This window comes from Antennarius striatus, chromosome 14 (assembly GCF_040054535.1).
Source record: "Antennarius striatus isolate MH-2024 chromosome 14, ASM4005453v1, whole genome shotgun sequence".
NCBI classification, from domain to species: Eukaryota; Metazoa; Chordata; class Actinopteri; order Lophiiformes; family Antennariidae; genus Antennarius; species Antennarius striatus.
Window position 1 is genome coordinate 12,010,247 of NC_090789.1, and position 18,622 is coordinate 12,028,868.

Genomic DNA, 18,622 nt, shown 5'->3' on the forward strand with positions numbered 1-18,622 from the left:
CCATCTCGACGGCGGCCTAACAGACGCTAGGTTTTTAACACCTGGTTCAAACAGACCCATCTGTGCGCTGGATGAGGTGATGTCTGGCTGGCTCTATGTGAAAGCTACAAAAGTAGCTGAATGACACTTACCCCCGAGCTGCTGGTGGATCAGGATTCACAAGCATTCTGAGGCAGATTAAAACAAGTACAAACCTCTGGTTTACTTCCTTTGTAGTTTTCTTGGAGCCTATTTGAAAACCATTTTTAAAGTCTGATCCATAAGATAATTTGTCTCATTCCACCAAATTCTTTTGTGAAAGCCTTTGGTAGTCAGTATTAGTGCAGAACAAACATTTCAAAAGTATTACTGTTTGCAATCCTGCTGCAGAGACGAGAGGCATTTTCAGTTTCCTCAAAAAGACAAGCTACAAGACGCCCCTAATGGAGATGTGAAATCAGACAAAAATGAGCTGAAGCTGCCAGCAGGGCAAGATCAGCAGACCATTATCAACAAACTGAAAAGTTTTTGTAGGGTTGTTCAAAGTTGACAAAAAAATTAAATCATAATATCTTGGATTGTCTGCACTCACCTTGTTCAAACAACCATTAAGACATTATCTTAGCAGATTAAAATTGCACACTGCTAGTACGCTTCTGTTAATTATCAATTTTATCATTAAGATTAATAAGTTTATGGCCATTACAGTTACTTAACAATGATGATTAAAAAAAAGTGTTGTCTACTGAAAGTTACATCATGTTTCCGTAGTGACCATATAATCTCATACAAAAATGACTTCATTTCCAGGTACGACAGATACCAGTTGAGCATATATACACTAATAACACAAATAGGAGTCAAAGGAGCTGTTTTGACACAAGCTGTCAGGGTTATAGCCTCTGCTAACAGAGTCGCATCTACACAGACTGCCATGTGCACTCCAGAAGGTGCAGTGGGAAAAGGCGAGAGACGAAGAGAAAAGGGATCAGTTCATCTCAACCTTGCAGCCAATCAAAAAGCACCGATAGGGAATCCCAAGAAGTTGGAGGGAAGTAAATAAAAATAGTCATGGCCGGGCCTGCTTGGCCAATAGCTGAGCCCAGAGAGAGATGTATAAATAAATAAGAGAAATAAATAAAAGAGAGAAACACATCCTGAGGGCATCCCTACTGGCATAGACAGCTCTGCCTCCCCTCCCTTCCTGCATCTCCCACTCCAACCAATCACTCACACTATTTGAAGTTATTTGCTTTCACTCCCTCGCCACCCCCTAACCACCACCACCTCACCGCCGACTCGGCTCTCTCACTTTCATTCTCTCTCATTAATGATCTCATTTCTCACTCTCCTTCCCCAAGGCTCAAAATGAGGTTAGCTCCGCGGTCTGACCTATAAACAGTGCCATGGAAACTGCAACGTGTTACAGCGAGACACCTCTTTCAACAGGGACGACGGGGAGGTGGGCTGAAGGTAGTGGCTTCTCTCACCTTTATCTTGGCCAGAGGGTCATCACAGGCCACATTTGCTCTACATTAGACAATCCATTTTCAGGCAGAAATGTTTATTAGCCCCCTCAGAACTTCTGACAAGTCTACAAACACTTTTGATAGTTGAATGTGCTTGGCTTGCTCTTAACATCTTTTGAGGGTTGTGTATTCTCTCAATGTTGATGTCAACTGCAGTAGAGAAGGGGATTGAATTCAAAGATGAAAGTAGAAGACTGCCTTTTTTAAAATAACAATGCCTCTAACATTTATAATACTATCCTTCAGTCATTCAGTCATTACTCTAAATAATTTGTAGATGTTGATTCAAAAGCATTGCTACATGCCAGTTGGAGGGAAATTTTGAGGGAACGGCATTTAACCATGTTGAATGTCAGTGACCTGACAAAGATGTGAACAGAGAGCAGCAAACAAACCTGGGAATCCATCAGTGTCAGCAGTCCAAAGTACTGAATATTGACTCCCTTCTAGTCAAGCATGCAACACCCAAAGTGGAAATATTGCTGAAAGGGATTAAAAGTCGACCATATTATGCTAAAAATATTGAAGAAGCTGAATTTATGTGTCAATTTGACAGTGGGCCAAACTATCAGTTGCTCGGGCCACATTTTTAGGTATTCTTTTTACGAAGAAGAATCTGGTCACCCCAAAAACTCACTTCTACACGCTGATGCCTGGTACATTAAACAGTAAACTAAAACCAGAAATGAGGCAATGTTGCTGATGGCACTGATTAACTTCGCACTTACTTTTTTAATAGACTTAAACTCAGCAGTGTGTTTGTGTGTGTGTGCGCGCGCGCATGGGGGGTGTCAATAATTCACACCAGGAATAAGGTGACCAATGGAATTGACAGAGACTTTCATCCACACAGCAAAATGAACCACAATGAACCTTTATGCAGATGAGGAAAATTATTCTAAAATCTGTTTTCATCAAACAGCAATATCTATGATAAACTTTAAGTGGTGTGGTTTTCTTAGGCAGCTCTAAGACAATATTTCTACTATAATTGGTTGACAAATCCCTGATTTTCCTTAAATTAAGAAAACTACTTGTAGGTCAACATTACATTTATTAGATGCTCTGATCATAACTACAAGACTGACTCTGGTCTTAAAATTAAAAACTGAAATTCTAAGCTGTATATTCACCGGCTTTTCTGGGAATTTAGCACTGTCTGAGGATTGTAAAATATATATTATGAGAACAAATAATGGAGCCAGTGGATGAAAGCAAACTTCTACAATCAGTGGATGTTAAAAATGAATGACGAGGACTTACCGGCAGACTAGATGGCCGGGCCTGCATGCTGTCTTCCTGACTGCTCTTGTTGGAAGCCATGGGCTGGTTGGAAGGAGGCGCACTGGACTGGGAGCTAAAAGAATCCTGGGAGAGTTCCTGATTATGGGGAGATAATATAATGGATATCACAAAAGCAACCATGTGGTTTCACCAATGCTGAATAGCAAAGCTATGCTGGATGTCCTCCACCTTTCCTTCTATTTATCACCCAGACTGGAGCCTCTTTAATTAAGTAAATAATTGAACATTGATTAAGAAGTTAGCTCTTGATGGCTTTATGTGTAATGTTTGTTAAAACCATCCTTACGCTGCCTCAGAGTCCAAATCTCCAAGGGGACCAAATGCATGCTACTTATTTTAACTGTCAATAACATGAGACAGCCAAATATCCAAAAGTAGTGCAACAAATGAAGGACTTAAAGGTGTTAGCGGTGAAGCAGTGATAGATTTCTTTTTAGAGACTACGTTGAACAACACTACAAAGACAACAAATGCTAAAAGCACGAGTCTCATGTTACAGACAGTAATGGAAACACAGATGGGTCGGTCACGGTACATCACAGCACTGCTAAAAGGCCCTTACATAGTTGTGTGTAGTGTTATTACCTGTGGAGGAGGTGGGAACCTCTGATATGGTGACTGCTGTTGCTGCTGCTGCTGCTGTTGGAGCGGTGGCGTCTGGGAGTAAGGTGACGGCTGACCCTGCTGACCATGCCCTGGAGGTGGCTGCCCTTGAGGTGGTGGACCTCCTGGTTGTTGCTGTTGTTGTTGTTGTTGTTGTTGTTGTTGTTGTTGTTGTGGCGGCCCTTGTTGTTGCTGTTGTGGCGTTTGCTGCTGCGATGGCTGCCCTGGTCCGGCTGGTTGTGGGTAGCCAGACTGACCTTGAGGGCCTTGCTGACTTTGAGGACCTGGTCCCTGCTGCTGCTGCTGAGGCTGCTGCTGTTGGGGAGGGCCGTAGGGTGGTTGACCTGATTGAGACTGTGGAGGCTGGCTATAGGGAGGCTGGCCTGGAGCAGGACCGTGGGAACCTTGGGATTGTTGGTAAGGGGGTCCAGACTGCCCATGTTGGCCAGGAGGTTGTGACGGATGGCCCTGCTGTGGGTAGGGAGTCCCAGAGCTGCCCTGCGCTTGGCCAGGGTACGGTGGCTGCTGCTGACCAGGGAGAGGTGGGGGGCCATGCTGACCATAGTAGCTCTGGCTCTGTTGGCCGTAGCCACCCGGTCCTTGTTGTCCATAGGCTGACATCTAGACGTGAATACACAACATTTGTCCAAGATCAACAACAGGTAATCTTAACAACAGGAAGAACACTCAGGTAATACAGGACTGAGCAAAAAGTGTGTGCGAACATAACCTAACCTTTTTCAATTGAACTTGTGTATTTACTGGATATTTACTATCCAAAACCCCTCCGTGCATATTAATGCCAACCTAAATTCACTCTGTGAATTCAGAAGATACTTTCTGAAGCAAAAAAAAATGCATAAAAATAACCAAATATTCACTTTCACCTCCCTGGTTTTTTTTAGTTTTCATTCTATGTGGAGTAATCAAAGTATCACTTTGTCTTTCTCACAGATTAAAAAAAGGGACAGACAACTGCTCTCTTGGTCTGCAAGAGACGAGTGTGTTCTTTGCTATAATCCAATCAGTCAGTGTGCATAAAAAAAAACATATAAGTGTGGGAATTCAGCCAAGTGCTCCGATCATCAACTAAGTCTGTGGATGAGTGTTGTGGGTTCTTATTTGTGGAAACACGGCTCACTGACAGCGTTCCGGACTGTGCCATTCAGCTGGACCGGCTAACGTGCTACCGGGCTGACAGAGCGCTCGCTGAGGGGGGGGAAGACCCGCGGCGGGGGACTCTATGTTTACATCAGGGATGCTTGGTGCCACGACACTGCTGTGGTTTGCTCACACTGCTCTCCTCTGGTGGAGCTTATGATCATCAGATGCCGGCCATTCTACCTGCCCAGGGAGTTTTCTGCCATATTGCTGGTGGTAGTATATATCCCTCCCACCTCCAGCAACAACAGGAGTGAGGCACTGAATGAACTCTACTACCACATCAGTGAGCAACAGACAGTCCAACCAGATGCCTTCCTCATTCTGACGGGGGACTTTAACCATGCAAACCCCAAGAGTGTGTTTCCAAAATTACATAGACATATCAACTTTGCCACCAGAGGAGCCAACATCCTGGACAATGTCTACACGACACATGAAGATGCCTACAAGGCCCGCGCCTTCCCCCACCTTGGGGCGTCAGACCACACCACTGTTATGCTAACGCCCGCATACACACCGCTTGTTAGAGTCGTTAAACCTGTGAAAAGGCATATACGGGTGTGACCTGATGGGTCGTCAGGCACTCCAGGACTGCTTTTCAACCACGGACTGGAGCGTATTCAAAGACGCAGCCATCCACAACAACACCACAAACCTCCAAGTGTACACGGAGACCGTCACTGCATACATGAGAAAATGCATGGATGATGTCATGGTCACCAGAACAATCTTCGAGCCAACCAGAAGCATTGGCTGACAAGTGAAGTCCACAGGCTGGGGACGAGGTAGGCCTAAGGCAGTCTCCACCACTCTGCTGAATCATCTGAATGACTTCTTTGTGCGCTTTGAGGCAGACAACGGCATTCCGGCACAGGCTCCACCCCTTCCTGGCGACCAGGTGTTGACGCTTTCTCCGGACAGCGTGAGGCAAGTCCTCAGAAGGACCAATGCACGAAAAGCCCCAGGTCCTGACAACATTCCTGGTCGTGTCCTGAGAGACTGTGCTGATGAGCTCAAAGACGTCTTCACAGACATCTTCAACATCTCCCTGAGCCAGGCTGTTGTCCCTACCTGCCTCAAAGCCACCACCATTATCCCAGTCCCAAAGAAGTCGCCCCCATCCAGCTTCAACGACTACCGCCCAGTTGCACTCACTCCCATCCTCATGAGGTGCTTCGAGTGGCTAGTCATGCAGCACATCAAGTCTGCCCTCCCTTCAACCCTGGACCCTTTTCAGTTTGCTTACTGGTCCAACCGTTCGACTGATGATGCCATCTCCATTGCACTACACTCTACCCTCACCCATCTGGAGACCAAAGTCTCATACGCCAGAATGCTGTTCATCGACCTCAGCTCAGCATTCAACACAATCATCCCCCAGCAGCTCATCTATAAACTGGACCAGCTTGGACTCAGCACCTCCATATGCAACTGGCTACTGGACTTCCTGACAGGGAGACCACAGGCAGTTCGAATTGGTAACAACACCTCCAGCACCATCACGCTGAACACGGGAGCCCCCCAAAGATGTGTTCTGAGACCCCTCCTCTTCACTATGTTGACCCACGACTGCACACCAAGTTTCAGCTCCAACCTCTTCGTCAAGTTTGAAGACGACACGGGGTCTCATCAACAACAACGATGAGACAGCCTACAGGAATGAGGTGGGCCTCCTGGCTATGTGGTGCAAGGACAACAATCTGAATGTGGAGAAGACGAAGGAGATTGCTGTGGACTTCAGGAGAGCACGCTCCCAGCATGCTCCACTAACCATCAACGGTGCTGCAGTGGAAAGGGTCAGCAGCACCAAGTTCCTGGGTGTGCACATCTCCCGAGGACCTGTCCTGGGACTGCAACACCGCATCGCTGGCCAAAAAAGCCCAACAACGCCTCTACTTCCTCCGCAAACTGAGGAGAGCAAGAGCCCCACCCCCCATCATGCTGACTTTCTACAGAGGCACCATCGAGAGCATCCTGACCAGCTGCATCACCGTGTGGTACGGCGCCTGTACCGTTTCCTGCCGCAAGACCCTGCAGCACATTGTGAGAGCAGCTGAAAAGATCACTGGTGTCTCTCTCCCACCCCTTACAGACATTTATAACACCCGCCTCACCCGCAAAGCCATCAGCATTGCAGGTGATCCCACCCACCCCTCTCACAGCCTTTTCAGCCTGCTGCCATCAGGTAGGAGACTGCAGAGTCTGCGGGCCAGAACCAGCAGGCTCAAGGACAGTTTCTTTCACCAGGCGGTCAGGAGGTTCAACTCCCTCCCTACTCTGCCCCATTCCATAGCTTTGAACTCTACCCTCACACTGCCCTGCCCTCCTCCCAGCACCTGACTACCTATCTCTCTCTCCCCCCGTCAACTCAGGGATTGCGCATACGTTACTTCCTCTATGAGATTAGAGTGTATAGAGATGTTAACCATGCCTTGTGTTTCGTCTTATACTTTGTGCTGTACTGTCTAATGTACTGTCTGTGTTGTACTGCTTGATGCACTGCCTGTGTTGTACTGCCTGTGTGTCCTGCCTGTGTGTCCTGCCTGTGTTGTCCTGCCTGTGTTGTCCTGTCTGTGTTGTCCCGTGTTGTACTACCTGTGTTGTTCTGCCTGTTGTACTGTCTGTATTGTACTGCCTGTTGTACTGTCTACCGTGGGTCAGAGAGGACTGCAATTTCATCTGTGCTGTATGTCGTGCATATATGGTACATTTGACAATAAAGCTGACTTTGACTTTGAGTTTGACAAGTATCTCTTAAATTATAGACATGAAAATAAAAATTGAATTTTGACTTCATCTCCTTCAAGTTCTGTATGAGGCTTTTTGTATCCTACCAGATCTTGTGTGCAGAAAGCCTTTCAATACAGCATTTTCGTTTCATTACTCTCAAGGAGTATGAAAAGAGAAATCCCTGACCTTGTGAGGAAACACTGCTATATAAAAGAAAACTACAAATACCACCTTGTGATTGTGTATCTCAGCCAATATGTCAAGTTGCCATTTCCATTCTAGTCTGTCCAGACATTCACACATGGAGCAAAGATGTTGAAGGTGTTTAATAAATGGCATAAAGAATACTGTATAAAGTGTAAATATCACTCTATTGGCATGACTCCAGTGAATAACATCTAGTAAGTAGTAAGTCATTCTTTTAGGATGGAACTTCATCGCATGACGCAATACTGATCAAGTCAACCATATCTAGAAATATAGCTGAAATTGTATTACATGTCATAAAAAGTTACATAAATGTATCTGCAAAATACAACAACGACACAGAACATGGAAATTTGTGTTGAATTGATTTTATATTGTTATCACATTAGAAATTTGTACATCAAACAGGACACAGATTTTTCATAATTGGCTTAAGAATTCATGAATTGCAACTAAAGGCGTGTTTTCTGATGGTCAACCTCTAATCAGCTCAGTCTGAGTTCAAGTGGATGTTAGTCTCAATTCTGTCAAAATTCAGTGGTAGCTGGGATACCAGGATGAAACCAAACCATAATGCCTCCAACTACAATGATCACCAGTGCAGCACCATAAAATGAGCCACGTGTTGTTCTGAGGGGTTCTCAGCAACTAGAGCATTCAATGAGAATAAGAGATAGAAACGAATGGCCAAACATTTCAAACAGCATGATGTTGCTATATTATATCTGTCTGAGAAAGAGGGGAAAGCTGTTCTCTTCTCTGCAGGGCACTTATCAAGTCGACGGTCAGACACCAGACAGGCCAGTATGAGATAATCACACCACACAATGGGCACAAGACCACAAACTGCGGACGTGAAGGACTCTATGGGATCCCCTGCATGCATTTTTCTGTTAAGAAGCACTTCCTGGCTGAGAGACTTCAAAAAATATCTCAATCCTGGCTAAAAGTGAGTTGCGATGGCACACTGGATGTTTTATTCAACAGAACAGCATTGTCAGAAAGTGACTAAACTCACAAATTTTGCTTTCAAACATGAAAATAAACCAGATAAAAAGAAGATGTATTGCTCCTTTGAGTCACTTTTTTCCATTCCACCTAGATTATCTAATATGTTAAACTCGGAGGAAACCATTGTCATCCAAATCACCGAATGACTCCTGGTCTTAAGGTCTTAATAAAAAAAAGACTGAGGGATGAAGCTTTATTCTTCACCTGTTCAGAGCTCCTTGGGTTTTGTTAAATGCTGCAGTGAATTGGATGAACTGATCTCTTTTTTTAATTCCTCCATTTCAGGGGTCCACTCCAGTGCGCTTCAGTGTGATGGCATCGTTTATTGTTTCTAATTATTGCTTAATTAACGATATTTAGCAACAGGCATACCTCGATCAAAGCCAATTACTAAATGAAAGACTTCGACATCAACCTAGTTTAGCAACATTGCTAAGCTAGGTTGATGTCAAAGCAAGTTTGTCCTTCCAAACTTGCATCTATTGGAAGGACAATAAAGTTAATCTTTGTGTTAACTCTATACAAAAAACTTAATTGTATGATTTTTAAGATTATATGCAAAAATCCACAACGTACACCTAAACTAAACTGGAAGTGGAATAGAGTTTGTGATCCTCTTCAAGAAAAAGCACATTTGTATGGCAGTTATGTAAAGGCCAGCTACATCAACTTCAAAAGCTACATGAGGGTAATATGTCCACGTCCAGTTTCATCTCAGAAGAAAATAACTTTTCAAAGTCAACAGAAAGACCTGGAAAGACCAAGGCCCTGGGGCCGTGACAACTCTCACTTATCATAATTACTCACAATGTAAGAGCAATTGTTTTTTTTACTTATACAAACTTGTCAATCTCAAAATTCAAATGACTCTGCTTCATTTCACCATTTTTTGTAGTGTATTCTGCTGTTTCTGCCATTCCTGTAAAAGTACATCACAGACTAAATGAATGTTCAAACTAACAAACAGGAATGCATAAAACTTATTAACTTGTGGTCTGTGCTTTCAGTCATGCTCTGCACCATGACTAAGTACCACAGCTCAGAGTATAGTTACATAGATAGTAGGTGGTGTCAAAATCCTTTTTAAAAGTTTAACCCCCACTGTTTGCTGTCAACAGGAAGTAGAAACTCATCATTTTAATAGGCTGCCTTCTTAGGTATAGTAGGTTCTCATCCAAGTTCAAATCCCTCAGACACTGATTTTAATTCGACACTGATAGAGAACGGTTCATCCAGGTTAGAATTTTTAACATGACAGCATGTATTAGATGTCAATGTGTCTCTGGTCCCAGGAAACATGGACTTTGCTTAAGATTTCATTTAACACCATCAAATTGCTGTTAATCATTAAAACTATTTGGCTTTTTTTTGAGTCACGCTTCTAGATTCATTAAAATGTAATCAAATTGACAATAAAGTGAAATTCATCCCCATCAATAACTACTGACCTGTTGTCCATACTGCATGTTGGTCATACCACCAGGTGTTCGGCTCTGCATTCCCATGGGATACCTCTGAGGACCTGTTGGTCCATAGCCTTGGCCTGGATAAGAGCCTCCCTGCTGTGGTCCAGGACCTGAGGGAGGTCCTTGCTGCTGTTGAGAGTAGGGGTTGGGTCCTCCATACGGCTGGCCACGCATTTTGCCTACCTGGTCCATTGGGCTTGGTGGCTGGAGGACACACACACACACACACAGAGAAAATGTTTCAATGAGATGAAACAGTGGATCGATTAACTTTCACGTCTGGCATTAACATTGAAGGGAAAAGGTTTGCTTGCTTGTATGAAACATTACTTCTTATCCACTCTGATGTTAATGATTCAAGTTTGTATATGCACCTAGGCAGTCAGACACCAAGCGCAAGGTAAATAATGATATTCTGACTACAGGGACTACAGACTCAAACGTAGCCCTCAAAACCTTTTGGGGAGTTTTCTTGACAAAGTATTACTCAGCATTGAACACAAAATAATAGCTACCAGTGAAACATGTTGTGCAAGACTCATCTCATAAACCAGTCACAGTATTATGAAGCAAATATAGAAACAAAAAGCAGAAGGGGGGAAGAAAAACAGTAGAGGATTTACTTTACTATTAGAAAGGGAAAGAATTGGCAACGAATGAATGAATGAGCCCACTATATCCGCCAGAAGCGTTTTCCTGCCCAGGAGATCATTGTGCCAGTGGGTGGATACTGTAACAACGAAGACATTGGGGAGGGTTTCTATGAAAATAAGCTTAAGGAAGTGGAAGTGTCTGTGGTGGCTGGAGTTGGGCCCACCCCTCCAGTTGGATTCATGTCAGGACAGCAGCAGGCATGGTGGCGGTGAGGGCTGACCTTGGCTGGCTTAGAATATTGGAGCTCCACGTGGCCCAGGCAGGCAAATGTTACTCAGCCAGACAACCTTCTTGGCTGGAAAGCCGGAGAGGGAAATGGAGAGCGGAAGAGGAAGAGAAGGGGGGATCGTAATGAGGTAGCCTCGCCTGTCAACAGCTGAAGCCAAGGTCATAAAGTGCCTGATGCAGTGTGTGTACATAAGGGGTGAGCTTGGTGGAATTCCCCCAAACACAACAGCCCTCTGGTGTTACAAAAATAAATATGAATAAAAATTTGAAATCAATGATAATGAACTGGTCAGTCCCCTGCAAATCTGGATAAAACACACCCAGACTCTGTATTGGCCTGGTTGGCACAATCCAGTGCCATGAGCTCATCACACCGCTGGCAGCCCCTGTGTGTGTGTTTCCCATCAAACCCACCGCAGCGGCATCTGAAATATGGGTGACAATGGGGGCTTTTGATGTAGCAACACCTCCTGGCCTGTTGACCTCGGGCAGCAGACACAAAGCTTTCATTGCTTCCCACGGTTATTAATCTGTGTGTGTGTGTGTGTGTGTGTGTGTGTGTGTGTGTGTGTGTGTGTGTGTGTGTTTTCCTCCCCCCTTAAACCTCCTTTCCTTGGTTAAGGGAGACAACCACCAGGGCTATTTATAGCAAGTGAGATGGAGAGGGCAGTCTGCCGAAAATGTAACAGGTCCCAGCTGCACTGCTGTTTGAACCTGGGCCAGGCCTTGCTCTTCCTGGGCTTTAATAAAGCAGCAGGCTTTGGCACGCTATGAATGACAGTGTTGCAATGAAATAGAGGAGGTCGGGTGGGGGTGTCTCAGCAGGAGAATGGTGTGTGTGTGTGAAAATGCATGTATATATGTGTGTGTATTGGGCGGAAACCTGTGGGCACTGGGGAGTCTGGGGTGCACGCGAATCAACAGGCTGTCAGGACATTCAACCAGCATTATCCAAGATAAAATATTCCATTCCAGGTTTTCCCTCTAGCCTTCCCCTGACCACACACTCCTGTGTTCTTTCAGGTTCAGGGGAGTATGAATGCGTGTTATGTTGTGAGTGTCTGGAGGGAAGGTTGGGGGAAGGGGTGTGTGTTACTATGTTCCCGAGGGTCATTGCCGACCGCACTGTTGGGGAAGAGGTAACTCTCCTATGACCTCTAATGCACTTTTAACCCCAGTCTGCAAGGCTCCCTCCCCCCACCTGACTTCATGCCATGGTGCTATGTACAACACAAGCTCAGCATTAAGATGAGGGGGGTTTCCAAAGGGAGTCATACAGGTAGCGGCCCTCTTATCAAACCAATCAGATGGCTGTAAACTATTTTGATGCCAAGTTGCACTGATGCTCTTCAGTCTGTATCTACTTATTGACTACATATTCTTCCAAGGTGTTTGTAGAGATTCCTTGTCATTCAGGTCATGATTGATCTCTCCGTTGAATAAAGTCAATTGTACAGAGATATATTCTTCCAAATTTTCAAAACGCCATCCAACTGAGGAGTCAAGATTCTCATGGTCTTGTGACTATTCATTGGAAGCACAATGCAGGTGAAACAAGAACTGTCCAAAGCCTAAGACTAGCATTTTCTTCTGGTACAGGAAGTCTCAGAATGCCAATATTTCAAACTCTGCAACACACCACCATCATCATCATCATCTAACCCTAGCCCAAATGTTTAAGACAAACTCCTGTAGTTGATCATGAAAAACTCTATGTGGATGGGTGGCACCTTGTTAATACCTTTTGATCTATTTCAGACAGGTGTTTTATCCTAATTACAGCAAACAAAGAAAAGCCCACTGACAAAGCGTAAGCTACTTATTCCTCTGCATAAAAATATGCTCCGGCTCTTTCCTAATGAGCTGCTTAGGCAGTTAGAGTCTCTAGTGTCATCTGTAAAGTGTGCCATAGAGGCCTGAATCACTAGCTAACGTTCTCCAATCCACCCAAAAAATGACTAGTACGCTAACGAACTACAGAGCAGCAACACTACAGGTAAAATCTATTTCTCAGCTATGACAGGGGCCGTAGAACAATCAAACTTTTTCCTCACCAATTTTGGTCGATATTTTGCCAACGGTGAGATTGTTTCTACACCAGCTTGTGCACATTTTCTATTAAGAATCCTGACAGCTCAGCCTCCGGCTCAGCATGAGAAGAGCTGGAAAGTACAGCTCTACTATAATCAGGGTTTCCAGCTCCCAGAGCCACGTGGAGAATCAGGGTTGACATTCCCAAAGCAAAACACACGGTACTCTCTTACTCTCATGTCTCATTTAACAACCACTCTAGCAGATTGAGATAGCACACATTTAGTCGGGTGATCGGACAGCAAAGTCCACTGCGATCAAGTGGAAGACCAATATGTACCTTACAAACACAACTACCAGAACAATACTTTAACACATGATTAAATAAAGTCACTGAAAATTTTTGGACAAATACGAAACCTTCATAGGTAATTTGCCTTTCCTTCTAATATTCACAAAGTCAAACTACAACTTTTCATGATTTGCTATTTGGCGGTTTCAATATTAGGAAAAAAATTAAAATGGGATGTGGGAATCTAATGTCGATTAATATAAAATCTGAATTACATTTTTTCTTTTAAAAAAAAGGTTGACTGATCCTTCAATAAGCAAAAAAAGTGTTTCTATACAGATTTGCAGCAAGTAGTAATCTTATCGATGTTTAAAATAAAATGGTCCAATGACAGCTATTATACCAGCAGTGGAAATGTCATCAACAACTATAATAATAATAATAAAACTTTATTGATCCCCCGTAGGAGAAACTATTTTTCATCTCTATTATTATTTGTCACACGTGTATATATGTGTACAGACCCATAAAATACACACACACACACGTGCACACGCGCACTCACACACACACACACACACACAAGTCCTGTAAGCATGCAAATATTGGGAGGTAAAGCCGTGGTGCGTCCAATGAGCAACTTCTAAGGGGACGGTGCCTTGCTCAAGACCATCTTGGCAGAGCTCAGGAGGCAAACTGGCACCTCCCACTGCCAGGTCACACTTCAAATGTTTTTGGTCCACACGGGTCTTGAGCCGGCCAACCTCCAGTCCCCAGCCCAAGACCTAGTGGACTGAGCTACTGCTGCCCCCCTACAATAACATGGCTTAATTTAAAGTTTGACAGGTACACTGAATGAAACAAAAATATTTACCAAACATACCATGGGTAATAAACATCCCATCATGTCACTTTATGAAGGAGCCTGTAGCATGTGCAATCAGCCATCATTTGAATGTGTTGTTTGGCTGCACCATCAGCATGTGACACAACAACAGAAACAGTGTGGACTGGTTAAGCGGGTGCGCTGGTGACAACGCTGGTGTTGATATTTATTTAGCAGATCCACAAATAGGTAGACTTTTTTTTTTGGACATCAACACCTCGAACTAAACCAACATTGGTTCTCGTGTGGTCAGCATACTGCTCAATTTATTATTGATCAGTGTATCATTATTTTTCTTGCAGTGCATCGGTTGTTCACATTTAACTAACGGCTAACCAAGATCCTAGAGAGCTTTGATTGACTACTTTGTGATTTTATGTAAGTGTGTGCACTGTAACCTCACTACACAACCTCCTCTACTGTATCTTGCATGTAGAAGTCATGGATTTCTACAGAATGGTTTGTTCCTTTTTCACTTAGCTGCAGAATGCCTGTTTTTTAAATAGGCAATGTGAAGGCTGGAGCACCACGGCAATTGAGAAAAGACCTTGAGCATCTGAAATTATTTTCCCACTATTGAGAAGAATCAAGACTTCAATTGCGAATATAAGGCTGAGGAAAAAAGACCAACAGAAGTGCTGACATGCACTTAGCTTTTGTAGAAAATGTAGTTTTTCAAGGTGAAATAATATGCGTTAATGTTAAATTTAAGCGGTTTTTCCTCATTGGATAAACCTTAAATAAATAAATCTAACTATTTGTGTGGATATCGGATTGTTCACTTCTTAAGCTCTTCACTGTCCAAAGTAATTTCTTTTACATAGTACGAAAAAATGTCAGAACAAGAGATGTTGAGGGCAAGATGGACAGTGGGAAAACATTTACGCATGCAACACTCGTGTGTTTAAGTCTGAAATGACTATAGCCAAGGTGCAACACAATGACCTACCATTTGTCTAGTAAAATTCACCTTTAGAATTTTACATTATAAGTCAAGATGAATAACGAGTAATGTGTGGAACATCTACGATAATAACTTGTAATTTATGCATGAACAACATCTGTCCATACGTTACAGTTCAAGACTTACAAATTGAAAAGACAATGTCGACTCACCTGCTATGCTTGTCACAATTTAAATATTTTTTAGATGTCCATGCATTTATTTGTCAATAAAACCAGAAGCAGAGCTCCACTGTCAATCATGTTGTCAAACTACATATATACAGTTACAGAGCATTTAATACAATAGCAAAATATCAGAAAATACAAATATATCAGCCTCATGCAAAAACAAGAAAAATGATCTTTGAAAACAATTTACTTGACATGCTTGAGGTTTACTTTTGGCCCTTGAATCATGGGGGTGTGCAGTGCAAATCATCTAAATCACGTATGTGAAACTCAAGGCCCAGGGGCCAAATGTGGCCCGCCACATCATTTTATGTGGCCCTTGAGAGCATAAAAGGTTAGAGTATCTAAAAATAAATAGGTCAAACGTGTGCTCCTTGATTGATGGAGTTCTGTGAGTTCCATAACCTGACAAATTAAAAGGATTTATGTTATAACAGAGCAACAACCAGTTTTTTTTGTGCAACTGTAATGTTTGCAACTTGAATAAGCAGTTATTTAACATTAAGGAGTAGCTACATTTATATTGCATTACATTGAGTTACATTTTGTTACATTTATGTTACATCTGGCCCTCTGAGGACAGCCATTATGCTGATGTGGCCTGCGGTGAAAGAGTTTGACACCCTTGGTCTAATTGTTATGAGTGCGGATGCGTCACAATTACTCTTGAGAGTAAATGATAATTTCTTTTGATAAGGTGACCGTGTTATGTTAATTTATTTACAAAAAATTAGCAAAAAACCTTTACTCTTGATTCAATGGAATGATAACAGGATTTCTGGTGCTTCAGTTTTACCTGGTCTGATATGACTGTTCATCAGGCTAATTATTAGCTACATAGATTCATTACAAATTAAAATTATTGAATGTTAGTGACATGAGGACTCCCTGCCATCAAGAAATAACTACTTTCTTTAGATTAGATTACAAAAGAGGCTGCACTGTAATTTGTGCAATATTTAATATTTAATAAGCTCCAAATAATGATCCAAAATATCACACACACACACACACACACACACACACACACACACACGTCAACAAATCCTAAAAATCTTCATAATGGTAAACTGAATTAATGATTAACTTAATTTTTCCCCAAAAGGCCAAATTACTCTTGGCGTGTTCTTCTCTCCACAGTCCGTTCAACAATTATAACTAACGTTCAGCAATAAAATTTCAAATGGCCAGACTGGATGGCAAGCTCACAACAATGCACTGTCTGACTGGTTTCTGCTCAGTCATCTAATCAATTTCAGGAAGCTCTTCCCCTCCCTTCTCTTCCACAAAAAATAAATAAATAATCACAATTAGCACATGGCTAATCTGCATAGGGGAAACCAGAACACTCTTGGCGGAAATCTTTGCACTGTGTATATTGAATCATGACTGGGCTGCTTGCACCTATTCAAACCTGTGTGCGTACGTGCGTGTATATGAGTGTCATTCAGATAGAGATTTATAAAGGGTTGGGATGTAGGGCTGGGAGGTGGGATTGGGTTGGGGGGGTCTAGAACAGTACCTGAGTGCAGAACCAGAGTCTACAGGGCAGATGGACCGGTGGACAGGAGATAAACAACTGCTGTTAATTTAATCCGCCACGTGGCCACATGTCCTCTGAACAGCGCGCGCACCATTGTCATGTGCTAAAACCCTACGACACGCAAGGCACAAGTGCTAACACGGGCCCTCATACAGAAGCAGACGCACACGTCATAAATGTCAAAGAAGGACAGGATCACTCGCTTTTCACCTCCAGGGTCTGCTTTAGCAATGGGCTTGGAGGAGGATGTCAGATGAACGCTAGTGTCCAAATTCTCAACACAAGCTGCTCAGCATGACCATCCTTTGCTCATGACATGCAACAGCATTCCTCAACTGCTTTCTCCCCTGGTATATTCAAAACGAATGAGAACTTTAAATAAAAAAAAACATTGTGAAGATCCTTGACCATGGTGAACCCACCAATGCTGGCATATTCTTTGTCATAAAGGTAACAGTTCTACAGACTTTAACACATCCTAATCTCAGTGCAGCACTTGATTAATAGACGGATTTTTAAGCATTTAAATGTTACAAAAATGCACCAAGACAAAATATGAAAATAAAAAAATTACTATCCCATTTTTAACTTAAAGTGACATGTCAGTAATTAGTTTTATCATGATAATCACTATGTCTATCAGATTTATTATAACACCTGTTCGAAGAGAAGTCAGGAAACACATGCTACAATGATTTATTTAGTTTATTTTTTTCGGACATGTTGATATAGTAGACTTCACACCTTCATCGTATTTACAACGTCAACAACATCCGGAAAAAAAGGGCAGACGGATAGAAGCCAATAGGCTTGTGAAATTCCCATCCCCCAGAATCAACAAACATCTCTTTACAATATGTAATCAACAAACTCAGACATTAAAACTTTTCAACCAGCTCATACATTGAAAAAATCTGCTTTAGGAAAATAATTGTTTTTCTCTTCAATTAATGTTGTTGAAAGGGAAGTAAATTTAGATTTATTTCTCAAAGGAAGTCCAAAAACTTTTAAGACCCTGAACTTTTCTTTTTGAACGGGAGATGTACAGCCTTCCTTCAGTCACTTTTAAAACAATTTGTTTAGTTTGTTCTCTTTTATTTATTAGTCGATGTCAAATACAATAACAACTATTATTTTTATACCGTGATATTTTTATTATTAGACTTAGAAAATCTCACTGTTGCAGCACTAATGTGTTTTTAGATTTTGCCGAGCCAGCTCATGCAAAGAAAGTCTGACTCTGTCAAATCCTCCCCAGGGTCAGGCGGCAGCTTGTGCCTGCTGTTAGCATCATCCAGGCTGAGACAGAGCAGTAGCACCCCACTCACCCAGGTGTTCATCCAGCTGTTCCCAAGGAATTCAAAAGATGTTCTCAGAGAGGAGAGGGATTATACATGCTCACATGAAGTCCGCTTTCACGTCTCTGGGAGATGAACAAAACCTTCATGCCTAATTTTAAGTCAATACGAGTGACAGAAAAAACATAAAGGAAGTAGACACAAAGCTGAACTTCAATTATAATCAGGCATGTCTCACACAGATTGAAGAAATCCCCAATATCTTCCTACTACTTTCACTCTATTCATCTATAAAGACAATAAACATTTCTATAATACTCCTCATCTAATGGTACTTTTTTGAAAAAAAAAAAAAGAAGAAGAAGACATGGTTACATATTTTGTCACTCCAGCAAAATATGTGTCTACCTGATATGATACATTTTATCATAAATATTATAGCGGATAAAAGTACTACACACATAAAATGGTTTGTGATAAGTGCTGATCTAGAGAAGAGGCGGCAGCCGGCTCATCAGTGTTCTGTGACATTAAGTACATGTTTATAGATGTCTATAGACTG

At 42.5% G+C, this 18,622-nt stretch overlaps 1 protein-coding gene across 1 annotated transcript in view; it reads right to left on the reverse strand.

Moving 5' to 3' along the window:
- Positions 1 to 18,622, reverse strand: part of arid1ab (AT-rich interactive domain 1Ab) — a 50,582-nt gene that overhangs the window by 21,555 nt on the left and 10,405 nt on the right. The window contains exons 2-4 of the mRNA XM_068332636.1: positions 9,977 to 10,198; positions 3,399 to 4,037; positions 2,772 to 2,888 (exon numbers count right to left, since the gene is read on the reverse strand). Of these exons, the coding sequence (XP_068188737.1) occupies positions 2,772 to 2,888; positions 3,399 to 4,037; positions 9,977 to 10,198 (978 nt within the window). The remainder of the gene's footprint in view (positions 1 to 2,771; positions 2,889 to 3,398; positions 4,038 to 9,976; positions 10,199 to 18,622) is intronic.